Source organism: Triplophysa rosa, linkage group LG21 (assembly GCF_024868665.1).
Source record: "Triplophysa rosa linkage group LG21, Trosa_1v2, whole genome shotgun sequence".
In the NCBI taxonomy this organism is placed as follows: domain Eukaryota; kingdom Metazoa; phylum Chordata; class Actinopteri; order Cypriniformes; family Nemacheilidae; genus Triplophysa; species Triplophysa rosa.
Genome location: NC_079910.1, coordinates 17,666,516 through 17,693,767, shown reverse-complemented (window position 1 = coordinate 17,693,767; position 27,252 = coordinate 17,666,516). Strand labels below are relative to the sequence as shown.

General features: G+C 40.5%; 1 protein-coding gene across 5 annotated transcripts in view; it reads right to left on the bottom strand.

Moving 5' to 3' along the window:
- Positions 1-27,252, bottom strand: part of LOC130571920 (ankyrin repeat and SAM domain-containing protein 1A-like) — a 92,974-nt gene that overhangs the window by 38,319 nt on the left and 27,403 nt on the right. For 4 of the 5 annotated variants that reach the window (XM_057363237.1, XM_057363239.1, XM_057363238.1 and 1 more), the window contains exons 2-13: positions 26,493-26,573; positions 25,525-25,681; positions 22,232-22,294; positions 13,034-13,330; positions 11,387-11,462; positions 11,195-11,296; positions 10,038-10,124; positions 9,363-9,535; positions 8,741-8,800; positions 7,208-7,322; positions 6,908-6,951; positions 6,552-6,651 (exon numbers count right to left, since the gene is read on the bottom strand). In XM_057363237.1, the coding sequence (XP_057219220.1) occupies positions 6,552-6,651; positions 6,908-6,951; positions 7,208-7,322; positions 8,741-8,800; positions 9,363-9,535; positions 10,038-10,124; positions 11,195-11,296; positions 11,387-11,462; positions 13,034-13,330; positions 22,232-22,294; positions 25,525-25,681; positions 26,493-26,573 (1,355 nt within the window). The remainder of the gene's footprint in view (positions 1-6,551; positions 6,652-6,907; positions 6,952-7,207; positions 7,323-8,740; positions 8,801-9,362; positions 9,536-10,037; positions 10,125-11,194; positions 11,297-11,386; positions 11,463-13,033; positions 13,331-22,231; positions 22,295-25,524; positions 25,682-26,492; positions 26,574-27,252) is intronic. The other variant, XM_057363241.1, reaches the window with a different exon arrangement.

Here is a 27,252-nt window from a genome sequence, read left to right as displayed (position 1 = left end):
TTCCACCCACTTAAAGATGAGCACGTATGCTACATTTTTACGTTTCAAACAAGCATAGAGCTTGTTTCTCGTCTTTTAAGTTCCTGGTAAAATGTGACCTACTCTCAACTCAGACAGATCATGAAAACACACACACACAGAGAGAGAGAGAGAGAGCTGAGAGAGACCCTGGATCTGTGTTAGCATGTGCGACTGAAGCCCAAGCCATGATGTAATTTTATTCAATTAGACCCTCCGGAGATGTAATCATCTCTGTTCTCCGTCCAAACCTCAAGACTTCAAGTTAACACTTCACATTGACAGCATTTCTCCGAGCTAATGTCAGGTGTTTACTGAAACAACATGTCGTGATTCCAGTAACTACAGGCGTGCAATGGTGACTCAATGTTTAATGAAACAACAGCGGTGTAGACCCCAGCCGAAATACACTGTAGCTCCGTTTCAAGCCACCTTGCTGTCTACATAGGCATGATCCGATAGCATACGCTACATAAACACACTATTTTATTAGTCATGCACATCACACAAGTACAACTCGTGTGATACATACCAGAAACTCATTGACAACTGAATCAAATAGAGCCTCATGTTGCTAAGAATAAAGGCTTTATGGCAGGCATACTTTTTGAGTATACTGTAAGATATTTGAGACAATTGTAAAGGTGACTACAGGATCAAAGCTGAGGAAAACAAATGGTGCCTTAAGTATATTTGATTTTTTTACAGCGGTTAAAACCCAGGTCCTCAAGGGGTGGATAAAAATGGGACTGTAAGATTCTTTTATGAAAATGCTCATTTAGTCAGTTTGTATTCTCAGCCAAAGCTGCAAGAGAGTGAAACACTATCCCATCAACAATTAGAAGATTGGATACATATAGTTCTTTTAAGTATCTTAAAAACAGGGTTACTTGCATTGTCAACATTAGTTAGTTACTCTTATTTTAGTCTTTTTTGTATTCTGGTATAAGATGCGTTGCTTTGTTTTGTTTTTAGGATGACTTTTTAACATTCTGTCCAGGGTCTAAAGATGGAAAAATCCCCTTCTAGGCTAATTTCGGCACATTTACAGAAATGTTTACTAAAGTGCAATGTCCCTGCAAATCAATCAACTTAGACAGACTCGAGTTGTGTCTGAAACCGCCTCCTATCTGCTATATAGTGAACTATATTGGGTGTCCCCTACCTTCCCTACATTTGGTCAATCTTTGTTACCCACAATGCACTCTGATTTTAAGTGTACATTCGATGTACCCTCGCTCATTCACTATTCCCATGATACAACACGAGACGGCCGCTTGATTAGAATTAGCTGGAGGACACTCTGACCGTTAATGCATGATTATACACACTTATGTTTGTTCTTATCGACAGTTATTTTCTACTTTTAAAGAATAAGCAGATTAAATGAATGTGATAAACAGTAGTGTTTTATTTTAAATATATTCAATCGTAGCATGTCTGTAAGTAAATGTGACGGTTGTTTTGTTTTCTTTATTTTAAACTAATATAATAAACGTGACAAATAAAGTGAAAATTGTCTTTATATGTCATCTCACAAGGTTTTGGAACAGACCTCATGTGTGCATTAGATAAATTCAGTCACCCTCAGAAGAATTTTCCACTTTTGGTAAACAATTACTTTAGATTTTGACAAGGGCACAAAAATTAAGTAAAAAAAAGTTGCACAAGCCTCCAAACAAAACAACAAGATAATTCACAACAGCTCACAATAACTTGCAACACTTTGTTGTATGACCTTCTGCTGCCAGTGTGAACTGACATGTCTTGCACAAGGGTAAGGAGACAGTTTTGATTACTGATTTTTGTGCATCTGTCTAATAAATGATTTTTGTTTATTTTTAACCAAAAAGGTACGCATTGCGGCTTTAAAGCAACACTTTGTAGTTTTTTTACCTTAAAATAATGTCTCTAAAATGATTTAGGTGGTAGAACAACTCTTAACCGAAGAATTCTACTGCTGCTGCTACCTAAGCAGCCTTAAGACTTGTACACACCGGGACGTTAACCACACGTGCTTATCGCCAGCATTTTCGAGACATTTTTCAGCGTTCATACCCAAGCGATTTGCACTGGCGATGAGCCGAGTGAACATGCAAATTCACTCCTTGACATCGATTGCGCTTAATGAAAAACAGAAATACCCCGGTTCACAAGGTGGCGCTTTGCAACTTTATGCTTCCGACACACGCTTGTCACACAGAAGAATACATCTTGCTTCCTCTTCGTCAATGTGTGCTCGGTAAGACGTTTTGTGCTTGAGCGCCACCAATTTGTGTTTAACTGTAACTTTAGCAGGTCCAGGCACGTGAACAAAAGCGCCAATCTCATTGGTCGGCCAGTTTGTAACGCGGCACGTCAAACCAAAAAAACCGAGCCGGAGGCGTTTATTAAAAAATTACGCTTTTACGCCTGCTGTTTTGCGCGTCGGTGTGCACACTCACATTGGCGCCCTTTGTTTAGTCACGAGGCGTTAAACGTCTATGATAAACGCGCGACAAGCCTTTATAGCGGCTACAACCACACTCTTTAAGTTCTGTGTTCGGGTCGGTACACACAGCCCCGCCCAAACGCTGGCCGTTTCTCAACTCCAAGAACGCAAAGAACGGACTTGTGTTCTCGTGGAGACCGGTCTTGCAGAAGAACGAACTCATATGGACGCGCCACAGTGACGTCTGGGACTTCAAGCAGGTACCCTTCGCACGCAAGGATGCATTCGATGCATCATTGACATCGAGAACACATCCGGGTACTTTTATGCGTTCTCTGTTCTTGTGTTCTTGAGTATTGGAACCGGACTTTGACGGTTATTGATGACGTAGAGCGAGAACACGAGGACACAAGACCGCTGAAGAACACATATTGAGAAATATGCATTCGCCAGTACCATTAGCTTAGTAAACAAATTCATGTGTATTGCGCTGCCCACGGGAAAGCTTATACAGAGACATTATTCACGACACTGGTAACATACAATTGCGCTTATCAACCACATGGGAGAGCTGTGAGCAAAAGTTCTAAAGTGTTGCTTCAAATAATTTTAATTTCCAATATGACACCATTCAAAACTCAACATGATGACTTTGTTACATTATTGTTGTCAACACAAAACATTATTCTGTTTAAAACAGAGGTTTTCATGTAGAATGTCTTCAGTACAGGAATGCATCTGTCTAACTGTGAGATGCAGACAGGAGAAGTGTGTTCGCCTCACACTTTTTTTGGGTGTGTTGCTTTCCTTCAGCGCGACTGACAGGTGCTGAGCTCCGCACGGTTGCTGAGGTGGCAGCTGAGGTTTATGAAGCATGTTGAGGAACGAGAAGGGCGGACGGCATGGGAGGAGACGTTAGGCTGTTTGTTTTGCAACACAAGGCGAGTTTGGTGTTTTTTTTATAGGTTCCAGTGGCAGTCTCTCCCAGTAAAATGTACAAGTAATGCACCTAATGCATCCGTTCTTATTGCCTTTAACAATCTGTTCTGTTAGTATCTAGTAGTAGTATAGTATCTGTTAATATAGTATCTGTTTTGTTAACAACCACGTGGGAAAAGCATTACTCTTGAACTTGGAGTGGTAATGCTAACTCGAGTCGTATTACACTTAGTAAACATTGTTCTAAGTTTGGAAAGGATTTCTGAAGAATGACTGAAGCAGGATCAGAAAGGGTCACACATAGACAGATCATGACATGCATATTGGGACAAGTTTGTCAACAAGTTCTGGTCAAAAGTGACGTATACATTTTTAAGCTAAATATTGTAAACTGAAGCACAGCTTTTTAAGGTGACTTTAAGGAAGCTTGGCAAAAAATTGAGTGAAAAAACACATGAGCGAAGATTACGAAGTCGAGGTGACTGGACTACATGACTACAAAATATTCCAACAATAATAATAAGTGATAAAACTGTAATCAATTTACGCTTCACTTTCTGTGAGCTTTTTGTTTTTTATGCATTTTTGAATAAAACCCATATTCCCTGACATGCTGTAGTTTACCTAGGTATTTATAATTTTAATAAATACCTTTAAAGTTTAGTGTTTCGTCCATTTTTTGCACCATACATTTCAAATTTTGATGGTTTAATCAAACCTGGGGGTTCATCAAAAGCAAATATTGCACAAAATTAACTTTTAGTGAAAAAACACTTTTGTCCACTACTGTATGTGAAAATTTGTGCGTGAGTGACGTGAGCTGACAAATATTCTCAATTTGCACGGAAGACCGATTCGCACTGTGTATTCACGCTTAATTCGCGTTTGGTGTGAACACAGCATAACTATTAAGATAAAAAAAACTATAAAGACATAAAAATGGTAAAACTCTAAAGCATTCTAGATTTAAGAGAACAGTACAGTGCACATTAAAACTATAAAAGTACTATAAAATTTAGAAAAATAAAGATAATGAGAGAAATTATATTGTTGGCACATGAGCTTAAAATAAACATAGCGCCGCGTCTGATGGTGCGGACGCTAATATAGTTTATCTTTATAGTCATGATTCATAGTGTGAACGGGCCTTTACACAGAACCAATTCCATTTAAACACCTGAACTTCTTTCGCAAATGTGGACAGAACAAAACTACAATGAAAGAGAGAGTACAATGAAAATAAGTATACTAATAAATGCCCAACCTCTGCCTGCAACAAACATACAGAGCGTCTAGTGAAGTGCAATCCACCTTGACAAAGTAATCCACCGGACAGTAGCGTACTGACCGTCAACTCCTCCGTATGTCAATGTCATGTTTAACTGATAATTTTAAAGATTTTTATGTTCAAAGACCTAGTGAGCTGCCTTGTTACCTACTCTCTACAGGCAACAATATTCTATGGCAACATCGTGCAACGATGTGACCGATTTGGACGTCTCTATGGCAGCATCACAAATCTGAGTTCCTTACCTTCTCACGCTTCGAGGTCACTACTGTGGTCAGCTATGAAAGTCATTTCATGCCGTTTTGATGGCATATGGGCCTAGCTGCACATCATCTACTAGTACATTAGTACATAATCCTATACAATGCAACTTCTATTGAAGTCCCGAAAAGTGGAAAAGTGAAAAATGTGTAGTTGAAATCTTGTTTTTCACACCCTAAGAGCAATTCAAATGCAGAAAAAAATTCCTCACTAAGGTTTCATAATTCATACATGAAAAGGTTAAACAAACCGCATGGGAAACTTGACAATTGATTTCAATAGAAAGGTGTTAGCATGACGCTAAGCTAATTCTAACACAAAAAGCAAAAATACTTAAAGCCCCATAAGACATTTACATTTATGCATTTTGTACTATACATTTGTTTCTGATGAGCAATCCCTGGGATCAAACCCATGACATTGGCGTTGCTAACGACATGCTCTAACCACTGAGCCACAGGAAAGCTTCAAGAGTGAAAGCGAAGAGAAGTGCAAGTGGCCCTTAATAATGGATTTAAATGGAGGTAAATGTTAACATGACGCTAAGCTAACAACTCAATATTCAAATGTTGAAGCATTTTTACTTAATTGAGCTTTAAATAGTTTCTATATTAAATCAAATAACTATTTGTGCAATCAATGTTTTTTTATTGCACTGCCCACAGGATTTTCACTGAGAATACTGGAATGCATTCTGGGATAGTCTTGGCCACAAATGACATATATCCAAAACGTTATTTTTAAAATGCAACACAGCTTACTTTTTAGTGACTTTGTGTCAAAAACATGCCTATGATATTTTAAAGGGGTCATATGACACGGCTAAAACAAATATTATGGTTTGTTTTAGATGTAATGCAATGTGTATACACCATTTAAGGTTCAAAACACTGTATTTTCCACATACCGTGCATGTTTGTATCTCCTCTTTGCCCCGCCTCTCTGAAAGGCGCAGATTTTTTACAAAGCTCATCACTCTGAAAAGCGAGGTGTGCTATGATTGGCCAGTTAACCAGTGCGTAGTGATTGGTGGAATACTACAAGCGTGTGATGGAATTGTAACGCCTCTTACCATATTTGGAACATCAGGTTCCTCTTCAATTGTACTGACAGGTACGCCCACCTTACTTGTGTATACATTTGGGCGGTCTTATTCAAATCACACCACCAACTGACTGTCGTTTGTGGGGGTGTTTACATGAGGCATTTCAGGCAGGTCTGGTTGAGCATTCGCTTTTAGATAGAATGCATCTTTTGTTCCAACACTTTCATTTTTCTAATACATGCATGGGCAACTTATAACACCGTGTCTGCGATGCGACGTGACACATCTAGCTTGTTCTAATGGAATTGTCGCGCTGCATCGCGCCACGCCCGGTGTGGACAAATTTTTTAATTATTATGGGTTCTAATGCATTCTATTGTCTCTTGTCACGTTGCGCCGCATCCGGTGTAGACACGGTGTTCCACACCAAAGACACAGAAAAAAATGCATTCGCGCCTATGACCCCTTTAAAGCGTTATCTATGTAGGCAGCTCGCAAGTTTTAAGAAAACAACTTTAGTGTTGATTGTGTAAACTCTTGTGTTTCCACACACACATACAGACACTTACCTGCAGATGTCTGGCCTGTGGTAAAAGCCGGTGCTGGCAGCTGCAGTGCGTTTGTGCTGGACGCTGGCGGTCGCAGGTCACTGTGTGAGGAGTTCTTCCGCTGAAACAACAGCACCAATCATTTTCATACATCGAGGAATGTCTCACACTTTTTTACAGCTGCGATACAATACCCCTCAAACACACACACATACAGATCTTAAATCAAACACACACACACAGTCAGCTGCTGCATACTGATGATAATGAACTGTCCACTACACAGCAGATAGTGTTCAGACAGCGTGACAGATGTGAGGCTACACAGAATGTGAAGTAATGAACCAATCTAATAAACAAAGTTCTGCAAGACTCACCTGAGGTAGGACACTGTTGGAAGACTTGGCCGACGGCTCCTCATCTGGAGACACAGACAGATTATCAGATTATGACAGTATATAGCTACAATTTGCAATTTGAAGTGAATTGTCAGAAAAAGAAGACAATATTTAAGTGGAAGAAACATCCCCGTTAGGTCATGTATATAAACGTTGGGGGGGCAAAGAAGCCACAGCCACATTTCGTCAGTAAAGCCTGCATGAGGTCTCATAACAGTTTGAACACTCTCACCACCATGAAAAGGTCAAGTACCAATTTAGTAACATGTCAACATGTACCCGTTTTGTTTTGGGAGGCTTTGGGGGTTTTGGTCTGTGCGGTGAGCAACAGCTCATATGTGTGGTCCTCCTCTGACTCGACACGTTCATCAACACTGCTGTTGGTGTAAACCGCCTGTAGAGATAGAGAGACAGATCAGCAGCACCATTAAAATGCCACACAAACAGGTTTGATGTAATAACAGCTGATGTTACAGGAGCTGAGTGCGATTGGCTGACTCGACATGACACGGTCCGGCGAGCGCGAATTCTGCTGATGATGCACAAGCAGGTTTTTGAAATATACAATATGGTCAAAATGAGTCGCTTGTAATAATCATGCTTATTGAAGTGAAAACAAATCTAAACACTGAATTACATTACAGTAGACAAGACATTATAGAAATAACACACTTAATATTATGCTTTTTTGCACAATGGTAATAGGAATGAGATTTTTAAACAAGTTAAAATCATATAGTGGCTACAGCATAAAAAAGGCCAAGAAAACAAACCAAGTATAGTTCACTATAGTTTGTTAGTGAAAAAACAGCAGTCAATCTTTTTCTAATATAAACAATAATATTTATTGATTATTTGATAATGAGCTTATTCAAAAATATGTATTGTTCTATAAGAAGTAAACATAAATGTGTGTTGTTAATATGGAACTTTTAATAGTAAAACTAACATCTGAAGGTTGTCATCTTGTCTTTTTACTTTATTGTTGGCCTGTTGAACAGATCCGATTCATGTACACTGAAAATGATGTGATATTGCTGCAGTGAACTAGCCTGTGTACATTAATGCTTGTGCTTTTGAACTTTCTAATTTAAAACATCCGAACCAAAACCTATTTTAAAAATTAATCAAGATAATATTTGAATGACAAAAGTTCAAGTAAACAAATATCGGTATCATGACTGGTCAATAGCAGTTTGTTAAAATCGGACAAAAAAATGCATCCATGGAAATTTTGTTAATAAAAGTGTGGTTAATTGTAGTAACATAGTGTTATATTTTAAAAACGGCCATAAAACAGACTGAAATAGGCTTGTAGCAGATTTTGTGAACTTAACCCTCATATTTTTAATCAAACTGAACAATGATCAATCTTGATACTCCATCTATTCCCTGCAGTTGATTTGTCAGCCGCAGGATTTCAGTATTGGTCATGGGCGGCTGAATCTGTCCAGACCGAAGCTTGGCTGTGTTGCGGATATGCTCAGCATTAATATTTACGAGGCGGCTGTTTGATTTGGGTAGGCGTGCGGAAACGGCAGTCAGCGAGTGGAAACACAGAATCAACAGTCTCTCTGTTGCTGTGATATTTAACATTGACCCACCCTGCAACACTGCTGCAACTGAATATGTGCATTTATTACCCACATACACAAACACAAGCATATTGATTTGAGTTATTTTATTATTTAATACTATGGTATTACAGCATATTACGTGTACCGTTTTGTTTTTGTAAGGGAATATAAAACCAAAAGCCAAGTAAATACTTCTAAATATGCTTTTATATGCAGTCTATAAGTGAGAGTTTACCTCAGAGCTGAGCTCCTCCTCCTGCCCGTGACCGGCCTGATGAGAAGACGGTTGATCTTTCTAAAGAGACCAGAAACAAAGACTTGGTTTGAAATCACACATGAAATAAAGTAAATTTACAAAGTGATTATGGTTCATTGTGAAAGGTATGGGTGGGACCTTTAAGATCATGATTCACTGTCTCCATCTAGTGGACGAAACATTGCTACAGAAAATACTCACATTTAAAACAAACAAAAAAGATTAAAAATCGTATGTACTCAAGCCCGGATTGGCTAATCGGGAGGACCTGAAAGATTCCCGATGGGCCGGTCTGTTTTTGTGGCCGCGAGGGGCGGTGTTGTTATGCCACTGCAGGGGCGGACTGGCCATCTTGCATACCGGGCCAAAACGCAAATGCATGGGCCGAAACGCAAATGCAAATGCGGACAGATGGATGGATTACGAGAATGCGAACCCCCAACCCCCCCCACCCCCCGTCGACGGAATGGATGGAGGGCCGCTTTTCAGTCCCAATCCGCCCTGTACTTGTTCTTACACAAACAGAATGCTTATCGCAATAACTACATTCAAATTACACTTTGTTATTTTGCTCTACAACTTCAGGTTCACACACACTTACCTTCCCGCCTTCACTGTCCGGTCGTCCGGAATCTCTGTCCGATGATTTTCCGCTGGCGAGGCTGTCCAGTGAGTGACACGAGGACGCTTCGCACAGAGCTTCATACGGGCTCTCTTCCACGGGAGCCGGAGCCAAGCCGGATATGAGCTCACTGACCTGCTGCTCCATTTCTCCTGTGACCGCACAACAGAAACCCACATTACAACATCTGTGTAACATCTATCTCGAAAACACAGAGAGCATCAGCCGTTTGACTAAACACCCTCTCACACACAAGAGCTGACGTTTAGTAAAAGGTGCTGAACATGATTTTTGCTATCCTGGCGTTTTAAAGAGAGGGTGTGTGGTTGAAGGGATGGGGGCAGTGAAGTCCGGAGGTTTACAGTTGTATGTATGTGTGCTTTTGCATTGTATAAATATAGAGATTCAGCAGAACGCATCAGGAAGGCTGTCTGTCTTGGCAGTGCGGGTTCAGGACACGTTGCTGGCAGAACTTGAACTTTAATAATCCAAATGAAGCTTGGTTTAAATAATAAGTCAAACCAATCCACACTGTTTATCTAAAACGTCACATCACATGCAAGTTATATAATTGGCCAAACACATAAAGAAACAGAAAATGTATAGTATTATGTAAATAAGGTAAGCAAGGATCTTTATGGTTTATCCTCTTACCTTTTCTCTTTGGGCTCAGGTTGTCTTGAGGTGGAGGCACTGGTGGAGGGGGAAGAGTCATGTCTGTCTTACGACCGCTCATATGAGCTGCAGATAGAGAACACAAACGTAAGAATGACTGAAGACCAACACCGTAGTTACATTTTAATAAATCCTTTTTTTAAGGAATAGTTCACTTTAAAATTTATATTTTATGATAATTCACTCACCCACACCCGTGTGTTCATTTCTTCTTGTTATCCATTTAATGCACTTAAACGGGAGGCCAAATTTCAGTTTCATCGCTTCAAAAGGCTTTACACGACACCAGCTGATGAATAAGGGTGTTGTCATGGGATTCCATGATTCGCGTCTATGGCTTCCGTATTACACAATCACATTGGAAAGGTCACGGAAAGGTAAGCGGAAGTTCCGACCCAGTGTGGAGAAATAGGACCTTTCAAAAGTTCTTGGATGTTGAAGGACACGTTATATGCCCTTGTGCAAGATTATTGTTTAAAATGGTCAGTTCGTGTGCATATTAGGGATGTTGAAATCTACGTCACGCGTAACCTTTCCTATGTGATTGAAGTCATGGATGCGGCAGTGCAAGCCGTATATTTATGTTGAAAGTATATCATTTTTTTGTTCTCTTGGAAAATCGTTTCGCTAGACAACACCCTTATTCATTGGCTGAGCCTTTTGAAGCTGCGATGAAACTGACATTTGGCCGCCCGTTTAAGTCCATTATATGGATAAGAACCCTGGAAAGCTTTCCTCGTAAGCCTCAATTTGTTTTCGACAGAAGAAATAAACACACGGACGGCTTGTCTGACATGTGGGTGAGTGAATTATCATGAAATTGTAATTTTATAGTGAACTATTCCTTTAAGCAAGCGTATGCTGTTTTAAGGGTTTTAACATGTATACTAAAACTAAAACACAGGATTTTTCTATCTTTGTTGTTGTTTTGAATTAGTCGCCTCATGTGACACATCACCAAGCTTATCGTTTACAATTTGAGCTGTCGGGTGTAATTTTATGTCAGATTTATGTTCATTGAAACTGCAATTTCGTGTTTCAAAATGAAATGGCAAAATGGAGGCGAAAGTTACAGACTGCATCTTTAAATGTAGTGATGTGTGTGGTATGTGGTGTATGAACGTCACAGCTCTCACCCTGTATGAGGCCAGCGATCTGTCTGCTCTTCTGAGAAGGCATGTCTCTAACAGTGTCCAGCGCTGTCAGATTTTTTCCGTCGACGATATTCACATCAATACCTGAGGAACATTCACACACAGAAGCCCAGTTACAACCCTGGGCTTCCAGGACGGTGAGATTAAAACAAAAACACAGTTTTGAGCGTTTACCTGCGTTGAGAAGTTTTTGTACCACTTCTGTCTTTCCAAAGAGAGCGGCTTCATGAAGAGCACTACCTTTTTCTGTCTGGTAACAAAAACACATTCATGTAACAAATGGTAGACTCCTTAAACATTTAGACTGAAAACAACATTTGGCATGTGGCGTTTATTTCAAAGATAGATGGAACATATTTTTTGTTCAATTTAGGAAAAGAGATATACAGGACACTGTCTGGTTGTAAAGCGTGTCCATTGTGATCATCTAACCTTCATAAATCCACATAAAACTACCCGTACAGACATATTCATAAACATACTTGTATTCTCTATGGGCGGCACTACCTCATAAACATGATTTGTTTGCTTTGCATATGCTTCTTTATTAACTAAAGCAATGACAAACATTATCACAAGTGACTTGAAGGGATAGTACTCCCAAAAATGAAAATTCTTCAGATTGTTTCAAACCTGTATAAATGTCTTTGTTCTGCTAAACACAGAGGAAGATATTTGAAAGAATGTCAGCAACTAAACAGATCTCATCCCCCATTTACTGCCATAGTATGGAAAATAAATACTATGGGAGTCAATGAGGGATCAGATCTGTTTAATTACTGACATTCTTCCAAATATCTAACTTTGTGTTTCGCAAAACAAAGAAACGTATACAGGTTTGAAACAATCTGAGGGTGACAGGCATGTGATCGGCCAAGGACAAAAAAGAAGGAAGACGGCATGCACCCTCGCCCAATAACCCCCCCTCCCCCAAATGTACACAAATAGTCTTTCATGTTAATAATTAAGTGTTACATATTTAAATAAACAGGCAACTATTTGCCAAAAATAGATATGTTTCACTTGGCAACAATAATAATTACCCCAATTCTGACTGGCAATTTTGGTATTATCAGTTGAAATATGTATTAGTTTAATAGTCACTTAAACACTATTTAATCAAATAGTTTGATGCTTTGTGCACATATTTGATGCTAATGTCAAATAAGATGGCATTCATAAATGGCACCCCTTGAGTAATTTATACTACTCTTCATTTTATTGTAATCAGCGATAATTCCTTAAACAATAATTGAACACCAAAAGTGAAGAATACTGTGGTCTCAAGAGAGTTCCATACACAGAACCTATCAGAACCTAATGAAGGCCGCATGTTGTCCAGACAAACCAATTTTCACGCTACAACAGACGTCTCAGCAGGCTATTAAACCAGACCATCAGGGCTGCGATACAGACTGATGCTTAGAGGGCACAGAGATGGAAAAACAGATGTCCGGTTGTTAGCGTTAAGTGCGTGAGCAGGTTTCTCAGGTGGACAAACAAGTGTTCTGGCAAGGCGTTAAAGAGTAACTATAGATCCCAGTGAGAGATAAACAGCGTGAACACAGAGAAAACCACCTGTTGCAAGTGATAAAAACTCCAGCACACACACCTGCGCTGATATGAGCTTTGATGATTTAACCTTTTTAAAGGCAACATGAAACAGCATTTTAAGGTATAGTTGGGTCTCTAGCAAATGGGGAAGGTCCTTCAAAAATGTCATCATGCCTGGTTAGCAGCATGAAAACCCATAAAAGAAATGACAGATACCATGCATCAAGAAGATAATCACAGCAGCTGATACCGCTACACCGTCCTCACCTGGTAGTTGATGTCCACACCGGCTGCCAGCAGCACCTCCACCACGGGCAGGTGTCCGTTATGGGACGCCAGGTGGAGAGGGGTGTGTTTCTTAGTATTGCAGTTGAGCAGGTTGGGATGTGCGCAAAGCAGAAGTTTGACCACCTCCAGCCTGCCGTAGAGGGCGGCCAGATCCAGCGGCGTCTCGAACTTGTTATTGCGCATGGTGGGGTCGGTTAACTCCTCCAGTAGCAGGTGCACCACCTGAGTGTGTCCGTACTGCGCCGCACAGTGTAACGGCGTTTCATTGTCATTGTTCTGTGGAAAATTAAGACGGGGAAGGAGATGTTCATAGACTGAATCTCTTCCGGACAAAGAGATACACATTTTGAAAAGCTCAATCTTGATTGGTGGAGATGGAAGCTGCAGCCATTCCTGAAGACCTGGCTTTGTGATGTTCGACTCTTTGAGTCAACACTTTGAAATAAAACCTGCATTTGAGAGCATGACCCAAATAAACGAGACTGATTTGAAACTGGGAAGAATTTTTGAAGCTCACCCAAAACAAAGTTGGAGATTATACAAACCAAGACAGACTTATTTCAACACCCTGGTTTAAATGGCAATTGCAAGACCCTCAATAACAGTAAGCAACAGCGCATGAAGACAAGAAGCAGTTTATCTTAAGCTCTCAAATGAAGTCATTGATCAAAGATTGTATGGAGAAAGGCAGAGATGTGAAGAGCATGCAAGCAGGACATCACATACAGTACCACACACACTCATGATCTCTTAAAGAGTTCGTCTGCAATACAACAAACATTAACACTTACAAAACACAACAAACACTGAGCTACATCAAAGATGTTTATTTTAACAAGATGCGCTACTGCCGTTACAATGAATGGCGAGGAATTCAATGCTCAACATGGCCGCTCTAGCGAAGGAAGTCCCGCCTTCCAGTAAAACGAGCCAATCATCAATGAATAAAGACGGTTCTCTTGGGCGGGGCTCTCGTGAGGCGCTGCGCAGGTGCAATAGATGAGGTGATTTTTATCGCAATTTAAAGTCGGCATGAAGTTAAAATGATCATTTGAATTGTTTTACACAGTGGTGAAGTATTTATTTGAAATTATTTATCCGTGCACATCTTTTTTTTTTATTCATTTGCACTTGTAATCTTTAATCAAAAACGTTAACCCCCTCTCGAAACGACCTCTTCTTCAGTTCTGGTCACGAGGAATGGCGCGAGGGCGGTGCTGCAATGACTGACAGATTGCAAACTGCCGTTCAAATCTTTCACCTTTTAACGACCCAATCAGTTGTCGTTGATTTTTTCTCATTTCAGAAGACGGTTCACTTGGGTACATGTCACAATATGGAAAAAAAGACAATCATGCCGACTTTAAGCTTAGCAAACCAAAGTCATTCAAGTAGATAGGACTGTGGACGTAAATAGCTGCCCAGAGGCGTTGCAAACATAGCCGCCAATTAACACGCTCCCTTGAGTGGTAAAACTAAGGCAAAATGGCTGCGTTCAATAGGAGGAACAAAAACCGGGACTAAACCACGCAATTATTTGCTGAAACTACAAGCAGCTGGACTCGACGGTGATCCTTACGACTACATATGACTTACAAAGGAATCAGGTGTTCCTAGACACTCAAATGTTGCGCGGAATTGCATTTCCTGATATTGTAACCATTCATTTGCCCAGTGTTTTAGCACTCAAGCAGGCGTGCTCATGTGGGAAAGTGACGACACGTGCATACCCTCTATATACTGCCATTTTGAGTTTATCATCATCTGATAATATACATAACTGCATCACTCCAGGAGCTACTTACAGACTTATTAATGCATTACAATAATTTTACATTAAATCGTGTTGTTTTGGTGAAAAGTATGTCAACAAATCAAACAAAGGTGCACAATTCAAAGTACTTCAGCAGGCTTTAGGTTTGTAATTCAGGGAAAGTGTTGTTCAAATCCTGACCAGCAGACGGCGCTCTATTACTATCATATTGACTGGATCCCAATTGTTATACAGCAGTAAATTACAAGGTGGATACTGGAGCCTAATTATGATCAGTACCATATAATTTGAACAAAACTGAGTCCTAATATCTTCACAGCTCTGTGTGGAAGCGAAGACTGTGTTAAAGTGAGTAGTGTCTGTGGGTTCAACAGCAGATGTCTGATGCACAGAGGAAGAGATCGGTGAAGCCCCCGGGCACACAAGCCAGATCTCTCGCGCTCTCTCACTCACAGAGGCAGGGACAGGCTGTGTCCGAAATAGCCCCCTATATCCTAATATAACGCACTATTTGAGGGGACATCCATTTTTTGTGGTGTCCGAATTCATAGTGGACAATATTGAGTGCACTCATTCAATCCCATGATGCATCATAATTATGAGTTTACAACCGATGTACACTCACGGCTAGCTGCTAGCTGTCTATCCTGAGGCTCGCGCTGAATGAATTCCTGCGTCTCGTCAGAAGCGCCCGCAGCGTTTCCAGTGCACGAGCGTCCGACTTTACTCACTCGTTTTCACCAGCTCCTTGAAGTGGACTATATTAGTAAACTAATGTAGGGAAGAGTGAATGAGGGTATAGTGGGCGATTTCGGACAAAGCCACAGATTGAGGGAGGAAGAAGACAAGCATAGAGGGAGACAGACAGACAGAGAGAGAGGGAGACACGTGAGAAAGACAGAGAGAGAGGGAGACAAGTGAGAAAGACAGAGAGAGAGAGAGACAGACAGACAGACAGAGACAGTGAGAGAGGGAGGCAGACAGACAGAGAGAGAGGGAGACACATGAGAAAGACAGAGAGAGAGGGAGACAAGTGAGAAAGACAGAGAGAGAGAGAGACAGACAGACAGACAGAGACAGTGAGAGAGGGAGGCAGACAGACAGAGAGAGAGGGAGACACATGAGAAAGACAGAGAGAGAGGGAGACAGACAGACAGAGACAGTGAGAGAGGGAGAAAGACAGACAGAGAGAGAGGGAGACACATGAGAAAGACAGAGAGAGAGAGAGAGACAGACAGACAGAGACAGTGAGAGAGGGAGAAAGACAGACAGAGAGAGAGGGAGACACATGAGAAAGACAGAGAGAGAGGGAGACAGACAGACAGAGACAGTGAGAGAGGGAGAGAGACAGACAGAGAGAGAGGGAGACACATGAGAAAGACAGAGAGAGAGGGAGACAGACAGACAGAGAGAGAGGGAGACCGACAGACAGAGAGAGAGGGAGACCGACAGACAGAGAGAGAGGGAGACACATGAGAAAGACAAAGAGAGAGGGAGACAGATGAGAAAGACAGAGAGAGAGGGAGACAGACAGACAGAGAGAGAGAGAGGGAGACAAATGAGAAAGACAGAGAGAGAGGGAGACAGATGAGAAAGACAGAGAGAGAGGGAGACAGAGAGACAGACAGAGAGAGAGGGAGACAAATGAGAAAGACAGAGAGAGAGGGAGACAGACAGACAGAGACAGTGAGAGAGACACATGAGAAAGACAGAGAGAGAGAGAGACAGACAGACAGAGACAGTGAGAGAGGGAGATAGACAGACAGAGAGAGAGGGAGACAAATGAGAAAGACAGAGAGAGAGGGAGACAGACAGACAGAGACAGTGAGAGAGACACATGAGAAAGACAGAGAGAGAGAGAGACAGACAGACAGAGACAGTGAGAGAGGGAGATAGACAGACAGAGAGAGAGGGAGACAAATGAGAAAGACAGAGAGAGAGGGAGACAGACAGACAGAGACAGTGAGAGAGACACATGAGAAAGACAGAGAGAGAGAGAGACAGACAGACAGAGACAGTGAGAGAGGGAGATAGACAGACAGAGAGAGAGGGAGACACATGAGAAAGACAGAGAGAGAGGGAGACAGACAGACAGAGACAGTGAGAGAGGGAGATAGACAGACAGAGAGAGAGGGAGACACATGAGAAAGACAGAGAGAGAGAGAGAGACAGACAGACAGAGACAGTGAGAGAGGGAGAAAGACAGACAGAGAGACAGGGGGACACATGAGAAAGACAGAGAGAGAGGGAGACAGACAGACAGAGAGAGAGGGAGACAGATAGACAGAGAGGGAGACAGACAGACAGAGAGAGAGGGAGACAGATAGACAGAGAGGGAGACAGACAGACAGACAGAGAGGGAGACAGAAAGGCAGACAGACAGCGAGAGACGGAGACAGACAGAGAGGGTAGGAAGGAGACAGACAAACAAAGAATACAGAAAAACAGAGAGACATAGACAGAGACAGACAGAAAGTGTCCACAGCAGGAACCAATGGGACACTGAAGCGACAACCAAACAATCAGAGTTAATACAAAACTACACCTGCCATCTCCCCTCAGAGACGAGACGACATAGCGAGCCCTTTATTCATCAAACAGGAAAACAGAAAACCACAACACACACACACACACCCACACACGCACAGGCTTTGGTTGACTATCCCCGTGGGCACAGTCCATAGGCGTAATGTTTTTATACTGTACAAACTGTATATTCTATCCCCTATCCCTAACCCTATCCCTAACCCTAAAGATCATAGAACACTTTTTGCATTTTTAGATTTGTAAAAAAATATTGTTCTGTACAATTTATTAGCTTTTTTGCCCCTGGGGACCTCAATTTTGGTCCCCACGGTAACACGAGTCCCCATGTGTTGGTGTGTATTCAGGTTTAGGTCCCCACCGGGATATACAAACATGAACGCACACACGCACACACACACGCACACACACGCACTAGAATCAGATCCTTTTGACATGAGCCCTCAAATCTTTAGAACCCTGAGAGTCTGCGCTGCTGTTCTGCTCACATGAGGGACGTATGAAGAAACTTCAACCGACCCAAATAAAAGACACCTTCACTGAAGAGAAAACATCTGGAGGTCTGACTGAAGTCAGCGTGCAGCCGATATCTGATGGCAGATCTCCACTTTCAGTTTCTCTGTGACCGCAGTCTGAGTCAACGTCTATTTTAACTCAATCCTACACAAAAGAGTTTGAAAATTCATTTCCCTTTACTTTCTCTCCTCAACTGAACGAGGAAACGATCTGAGCGTCAGCAAGTTCTCATTTCTCTGGTGAGGAAACGGCGACCACAGAATGAAACCTTTGAAAAGAATACGAGCTTTACACAAGAGAGTCATTTTCATGTCGATTCAGGTCCGCTGACGGTCGCAATCTTCCGTCTTTAAATAGAAGAGCTTTCAAACCGAAAAACAAAGGTGCGTCTGAGATGGGAAGTACTGACTACATTGCGTTTACATTTGACCCGCATGACCCAAAGCCTTTAAAGCACTGAAACAATCTACCGTTCAGCTCTTGACAAACTGACAGCATGGATCTGTTAGTAAAAGTATGATATGAAATGCTTTATTAAATATTCATTCACTTAAAGGGACAGTTTGCCCAAAAATGAAAATTCGGTCATCATTTGCTCGCCCTCATGTCATTTCATACCCGTATACATTAATTTGTTCTGATGAACACAGAGAAAGATATTTGGAAGAATGTTAGCAATTTTCAATTCTGTGACATCATTGACTGCCATAGTAGGACAAATTAAATGGTAGTCAAAGGTGCCCCAGAACTGTTTGTGTTCCTCACTTTTTGTTCAACAGAACAAAAAAATATTGCATTTTTTTCCTACTATGGTAGTGGACGATGTCACAAAACTGAAAATTGCTGACATTCCTACAAATATCTTTCTTTGTGTTTAACAGAACAAATACATTTATAGAGGTTTAAAACAACCTGAGGGTGAGCAAATGATGACAGAATTTTCATTTTTGAGTGAACTATCCCTTTAAAGGAGATGTGTGAAGAAATTAATCTAAGATGTTTTGCTGTGTAATTTTATTATGCTGATGAAGAACAAGGGTCAAGAAAACGTGAAAACAGATCTAATATTCTGTGTCGTCATAGAAACAGCCTCATCTAAGCTCTGGACTAAACACGTTAACACAAGCCCAAAGTGATTCATCTTGACTTTCTCATCACGTTCAAGCTCTCTCTCTTTGTTTAATAAACCGGATGACTCTATTTCCGAGAACTGCCATCCCTCATCCATTCGCATGTTTGCATCCACACGCGAGCATGCGAACCTTCCCGGAGGGTGAAACCATACGAATGTGCGGATGACCTGATTATATGAAACGCGGCATGTGAATCACTCTGGCATGTTGGGATTACTCGAGAAGGAAGAGCGGGTCATTATGATACGCAACATGTTGGCTTTGAACACGTGTGCGTGTGTGAAGATAATCGGTAGTGAAAGCTGACCTACCACGTGATGTCACGCTGATTACATCATCACAACCTGTGTGGAGGGGAGAAGGGGCGATTACATCATCAGTGTGTGCCCTGTGGGAGGGGGGTGGAAACAGCTGCTGCTGCTGCTGCCACCAGAAAGCCACATGAGAGGAATAATAATAGATCACCATAAACGAAAGGGACTATTGTATTTAAAGGGAAAGATTTAATTAGGATGAATATACGAAAATAATTGTAACTTCATACATTTTAAACACTGTTACATTTATTTGATACTATTATCAGATACTATTCAGATCTCGTGAAAACTAATAGCAGGAATATCTTGGAAATAAAAACTGACTTTAATTTGGGGTTGAAATATGAGTCGTGCTCTTGACAGGTTTCCGCATCTCCACACATATCCCTCATGTATGAGCACTCTAATAGATGCGTCATCTCTCACGAGGGCACATAATACTCCAAATTATCCAAACACACACACAGAGAAAACCAGCACAGCGGGGAAAAGAACAAGCTTTTAGAGAGAGAAAAATGGTCTCGGCACACAGCAGCTGATGTGATTTTTTGAACAATTTAACAACGTGTGGGCTGCGTTTGAGCAAGCGCTACTGAAGTACCCTGGAAAAAACACTTCACTTGATTAAAGCATTGAATGAGGGAGACCTAAACTTCAAAACCTGGTGGGCTCCAAAACTGTCCATCTGACAATTAAAAAAATGTAACAATGCATATTTCTCTTAGGTAGCATCTACAGAATAATGATCTGTCAAAGAAATCACTGAAAAATGACAAAACTATGCATGCACTGAACTATAAATAACTGAAAAATGTTGCGCAACCAGTCCATCCAGCCTAGTACTGGGCCTGGTTCAGATCTTCAGGTTTAAATCTAACACAAATATATAATACAGTATATTCTTCGTAGATGAAGTAGTCCCAGTATGTATTGCACCAAACTCAAGTCCTTTAATTTTCAAAAACAATCATCCAATTAAATGGTTATCAACCTGTTTTCCCCCCATAGTTACAATATCTGCAAAATGTACCTGAAAACGACATACGACTGAAAGAGGATCTACACATCGAAGAAAATTGATACATTTAAAACATTATTATGTGTTCGTGCAATTTATCTCTTCTTTCTTGCTACATGCATACGTACCAGAATTGTTCTGTTTTGTATCTTTCTTTATTTACTGTGAAAGTTGCTACAGCATACACACGCACATTTGACTTGAAAATGTTTCTCTTCGGGTTTATGCATCCAACATTATCCAAAGTGTAGAAAACAATATGTTGTCTTTGAAACATCACACTTACTATTTATCAAACATCTTTAAATGCTTCTTTATACATAAAATGATGTAAACGTATATGTATTTTACGAAAGGTTCATCATATTTACACCCCTGGCTTAGAGAATCTGAAGCTGAAGTTAAATATTACACTAAATATTTCCACATTTTTACTTTACAGATGAACCAGACTAAGCTGAATCTCTACAGTATGACATGAAATCCTCTTGCCTATACTCAATGATGACCAGGCAACTTTTTTTCATCTTCACACAGACGATGCTAACTAGGTCAGCTGAGAGAGCGAGAGCGAGAGGGAGAGGGAGAGGGAGAGGGAGAGGGAGAGAGAGAGAGGGAGAGAGAGAGAGGGAGAGAGAGAGAGAGAGAGAGAGAGAGAGAGAGAGAGAGAGAGAGAGAGAGAGAGAGAGAGAGAGAGAGGTTCCCCACAGACATAATCAAGTTTAAGTGGACCTGTATGTAATGAGGCTCTCCTGAAATAAAACCGTAGCAGAGAGGTGAAGCTTTTAGGTGAGCCTCTGATGTGCGGAGAGACGGTGCGTGTTTGCTTTGTATCCGTGAGTTTTTAATAAGTGGTCTTTGCTAAATCTCAATCAACCTCCACTATTTGCATCTAGGTGATGAAAAAAACAAGTAAAAACCCTCAATACGTATTCTGAAGGAAGGACCTCGGCCATATCTAGGGACCAGAAGATGGTAATGACCACCCCAGGGCTCTACTTCCCATAGCCCCCTAGCCTAGCAACCATTCAAGACTCTTTGGAAACCGAAAGCAATGCTCTAAAAACACCTAAAGAAGATCAAAACCCATCCATTCTGTAGCTTCTCTGCCATTCACCATTCGTCTCTTTCCTTCCTGCCTTTCATGTATCCGGATTTCTTTCTAGATGCGCCGCAGGCTCTGGCCCTCGGCAATCCAGCCATAACACGTTACCATGGTTACGCCCCACCTCTCTCTCTGTCAATAGTATGCCACGCTGACGCAAACACGCATACGCAAAAGGCTGCCTCCGTCTTTAATTCAGCAGCTCACACACACGTTCTGACACCAATGTAAGCCGACAGATACACAGAAAAGCTTCTTGACTCTGAGTGTGTGTGTGTGGCACAGCGGGTGTGCTAGATATGAACGGAAAACACCATTTAATAATCACAAAACCCCCCTGAGTGACACACACTTCCTGCCAGCTCATGAATTATTCATCGCCGCTTCAGTCTGTTCGGTTCTAACCTGCCTGATCTTTCCACACCGGGAGCGATCCGAACCTTCTGTGCCACTGACTGAGAGCAAGGAAATCGAACGGTGGTTGTTTGTGAAACCTAGAAATGGTCATTTAGCTATAATGACAAAATTCACACACACGCATGTTACACAAACAAGCACACGGCACTCATCAGATTATCAAGACCCAAATCCCGCGTGCAAGTGCTCACATGTTTTCATATGTACACGAGACATATGTGTGCTTGTACGATCATTCACAGACGTGAGAAAAAAGTGAAACAACACTGTCCCCGACACAGAAACCACACAGCCAGACATGACGCAGCGAGGTAAAGCGTGCAGGTGAGAGGTCAGAGGTCATGGGTACACACCTTGGCATTAATATAGGGGTCAAATGGGCCACAGCGTTTGAACTCTTTGTAGTCTAGAACGCTCTGGGAGAGGGAGAAAACAGGAAGAAGGATTCAGCCGCGCGCACACACACACAGTGAATCAGTGTTAATGACCTTCATGATAACAACTACACACACTGGCTTAAAATCTGTCGATTGAAAAGAAGTTGAATTGGCATAAACACTGAATGATGAATGAAGTTGTATTGCTGAACGGCGAAACTAAATTGTTTCAACTAAAAATATGCATTTGTCAATAAAACCAAATCAAACGACAGAGAATAAACCAACTTTTATAAATGGCAAAAAATGAAATGACAGTTTCGAAGAAGCCAGAAAACTGGAAACTTGCTGTAATTAATAAAAAGAAATATGAATGTGAATATTAATCTAATATAAATGAATCTAATATAAATTAGGGCTGTGCGATATTAAAGAAAAGTACGATATACTATAGCATGCTTAATGATGCGATATTCGATATGCGATACGATATTTATTTTTCTATCTGCATCAACCTAATACTTAAAGACTAGACCACTTCACAAGATGTAAACACTGGTCCAGACTCCAGAAGCACTTCCGGTTTCAGGTTTTTTTTTAAATCTCACATATATAATTGAACATTTAAGATATTCGTTTTACATTTGGTTAAAAGTGTTCTTAAAAAGGAAGTTCTTTTGAACCAGCTTTGGATCAGCGTTGTTTACATCATCCAAAGTAGTCTGTGCGTAACTTCGAATTTTTTAAGTAATTCAGTCACTGCGAAATATTGCGATACGCACATTTGCGATATTTTGATCATTTCTATATATATTGCGCAGCCCTAATATAAATCAAATGTATTTAAGATGAAACCTCTGTTTGAAACATAAAACTGCAGCCTTAAGTGACTCTTTTTAAGTAACTTTTTTCAGCTCCTGTTTCAATTCATTTTGGGCCATTCGTGCTAATACATCTCGATCAGAAATGAACACAGAAGTTAGGAAATGAGGATGGTCATATGACTTGCGGCATCACAGATGAATAAATACATGACAGTCATTCCAAATGATGCAGAATTGGAGTATTAGATAGATGACAGACTGTTACTGCATTCGTCTGGGGACATTTGTGCACAATAACAGCCAAACCCTGGTGCTCATGAATATTCAGACTCATTCATTATAAGATGTCACAGTTTGAAAGTAAACAGGCAACAGCTTTAGAGCAGAACGGCGGGAGAGAGCGAGTGTCAATGTACCAGAGCAATTCAGTCCATCAGCCTTTAATTGTGCTGTTTGAAATATTCCTCTTAGAATTCCGTTTACACAAAAAAGTAAAGGTTTTTGCGTTTTTGAGAAGTTTCACGTACACACACGACATCGTTATCAAAACGTTCTGCATTTACACGGATCCGGGAAAACTAATAAAAACGCTGTTTGTTTCTAAAAAAAAAAGAAACACTGTGCCTGCACACATATGCATACCCTGTTTTAAGATTTATAAACTTTTTTGGCATGTATGTGTGTTTAGAGTTTGTGTATATATATACATTGTCTCCACTGGTTGCAGTGGCGCAGTTAATCTACTTTTTGCTGGAGAAATGATAATGGGTATGTCACGCGGCACAAACATGCAGCATGGAAGCCGCCATTATTGTTTTGGGAATACTCGCGCATGCCTACAGACTGAACACGTAATACGCAAGTGTATGACGTCATCGCTTTTGAAAAACGCCGACTTCGGAGTTCACACGGACACGATAACGCAGTTGTTTTCAAAAACTTGCACTTTGAGACCCGTTTTCAAAAGTTCGCTTTTACAGTCCCCCAAAACGCTGTTGTCATGTAAATGAACAGCAAAAACGCATAAAAAGTTTTGTTTTTAGTTGAAAATGTTCTTGTGTATTTCAAGTATTGCTATGAATCAACTTTGAAATAAAATATTATTTTGCATTATTTTGCTTACTACAGTACATTGTTAGGCAGTATGGTAGTACTGCATTGAGAACTGGCTAAACTACCACAGTTGTGTTATTCATTTTATATGAATATCAGTAGCTATATGTGCTGTTCGCTTGTTTTTACATTTTCCTGAATTTGAATAATCTACAACCAAAGTGTTCTTGTGGTTATAATAACAACTGTATTGATTTAAAGGGATAGTCCACCCAAAAATTGAAATCCTGTCATCATTTACTCACCCTAAGGTTGATCCAAACCTGTATTCATTTCTTTGTTGTGTTGAAAATTTGTATTTTAAAGAATGTGGAAACCAAACAGTTCTGTGGCACCATTGACTACCACAGTATTTTTCCTACTATGGTGGCAATAGTGCCTCAGAACGTTCTGCAAACATTTGTGTACAGCAGAACAAAGAAACTTAAACAGGTTTGGAACAACTTGATGGCGAGTAAATGATGACAGAATTTTCATTATTGGGTGAAGTGTTCCTTTAAAAGCCCTTTAAAACATTTAGCTACTAATGCGGACTTGTACAACCCCTCATAGATCACGGTTCAAAATTTTTAAAACAAGAATTACTATTAAAAAAAATCCCTCAACTTGAATAGTTCCCTGTGTTTAAAAATGTGTGAATAGCTGTTATGCGACTGACACTGGTGTAAAAATAGTAGTTGTGAAATGAAGATTGGTTGTAGCTTGTTTAAAGAGTGAGAAGTCAGTGTACTCTCGTTCAGCTTTATGTTCACACACTCAGTGTAAATGAGAACAGTGTGAAGAAACGGTAAGAGGAAGCAACAGCCTTCCTGATAAACTGCTGCTATTCCTGAGATGTCACAAATGTCTAACCCTGTCATTACTGAATTTACACACGTTCCCTTAAGTCAACACCCTCACAATACCGCTACTTGTGCGCTTTAGAAATGTAAGTTAAAGGCACAGTTCACTGGAAAATGACACTACAGAAAAAGCATACATTTCAGTCCGAAACGTACAAAACTTTTTGTGGACATTGTTAAAAACATCTTTAAAAAATCAGATGTAGCTATCCATCTGTAAAAATATATTTTTATTTCCTCATCAGTACAGCTAGGGGTCTTGGAAAGTCTAAAAAAATCTGTCCACATGCACACTTTGAAAATCTGGAAATAGTACAGCAGTTTTTTTCCATCAGTAAGTATCATGTGTTTTTACTGTTAAAGGAAGAGGAAAACGTATTATTGTCTGTGCTGATGAACATCATGTCACAAAAAAGGCATTATGTTAAAAACAACCCACAATATTTCCCTGAATTTGGGCCGAGAGGGGTTCAGTGTTGGGTGTTCAGACCTGTTCATTGAGTTTGGGGTGAGATGGCCCATGATGGATGAGAAGTTTGACGATGCGTTGGTCTCCCTTCCAAGCAGCGAGGTGCAGAGGATAACAGCCCTTGTTGTCAGCGATGTTCGTCATAGCCTCGTTTCGCAGCAGTAACTCGACCACCTCACTGTGTGTAGAGAGAGAGAGAGACAGAGAGAGAAAGAATCCAAGATTAAGAAATCTTTCAGTGTGTAACTGGCATACAAAGGTTAGTGGAAGTGAAACGAGAACGCAACGTTGTATTAAAGTTCATTTCAAATGTTTTTATAAATTAACTTAATAAACCACTTTCAGGGCTCCAGACTAGCTTGTTTTACTAGGAGCACTGTAGCCCCTGACTGAAAATTTTAGGAGCGCAAGCAAAAAATTTAGGGGCACACCTTAAATCAGCCATCAATGCAATTATTCATATTTACCCCAAAATAACTGTATTACTGATACTAACAAATAAGTTACTTGATGACAGCAGATTTAGTTCTGCTATTTAAAAGACCCAGAGCCTACTGAGAAGCATTGTTATTCATTAGTGCTAAATAGAGAGACTGTAATCTGAATTAATTTGAACCGACAGAAATTGTGCTTGTCAAAAAGGACATATTTAATTGTTTACAGTGTTACACATTAAAGCAAAATGCTTTAACCCTCGCAGTTGACTATCACACACAGCCTGTGGTGGTTGGCTCTACTTTCTACTTTCCAGGTCGCACATTTGCGAGTACTTGTAAAAAATGCTCGCCCTGTCTCGAAAACTGGTCGCAAAATGCGACCACTTGGTCGCAGCATGGAGCCCTGACTTTATTTATCACAGACTAAATCACTGAATCAGATCACGCCCAACAATATGCCTGCCTCTTATATCCAAAGACGTGACAGCCTGATGTCACAAATTGAGATTTCTTGCAGGTATGTGTCAAAGATCAACAGATGACTGAACTCACCTGTGTCCATTTAAAGCAGCGTGGTGTAGAGGTGTGTATCCAGTGCTATCAACACAGTTCACATTTGGTCCCCTCCAGATACTGCAAAACAAACAGAGGACACAATTAAAGCCATCATATTTAAAAACAGGAACAATACATGCATACATTTATATTCATGCTTTTGGCAGACGCTTTTATCCACAGCGATTTACATTCCATTAAGATACACATTTGTATCAGAGTACGTGCAATCCCTGGGATGGAACCCATGACCTTAGCGGTGCTAGCGCCATGCTCTAACCAATTTGCTTCACGAAAGCTTTTGTATGCAGAAGTCGTTTTGCAAAATAAAGCCAAAACGTATAATACAACTGACAACATTTATACCATTGACCATGTTATCATTGTTTCACTGATCTATACATTAAATCAGATCTAGATCAAAAGGAATATAGTTAAATTGGTCTAAAGTAGTGATACTACATTTCCTCCAGGAAACATTTAGAAAGCGGTATGTGACAAGGAGCCTGTGAATAAAATGACCTTTTACAAGTAATAAAACATGTGGTTTTAAAATGAGCAATACCCGACATCTTGTCTTCATCCCAGTCTAGCATTTAATAAATCAAAATTAATAGCACTGTTCACACAAAAGCATTCACAAAATGCTCCTACTTATAGTATTTAAGTTATTTACAATATTTACAATTAATTCAACGCAAATATCCTACTTTCAATGCACAACTCCAAGTAATAATCCAAAGCTTTGCTTAACTAC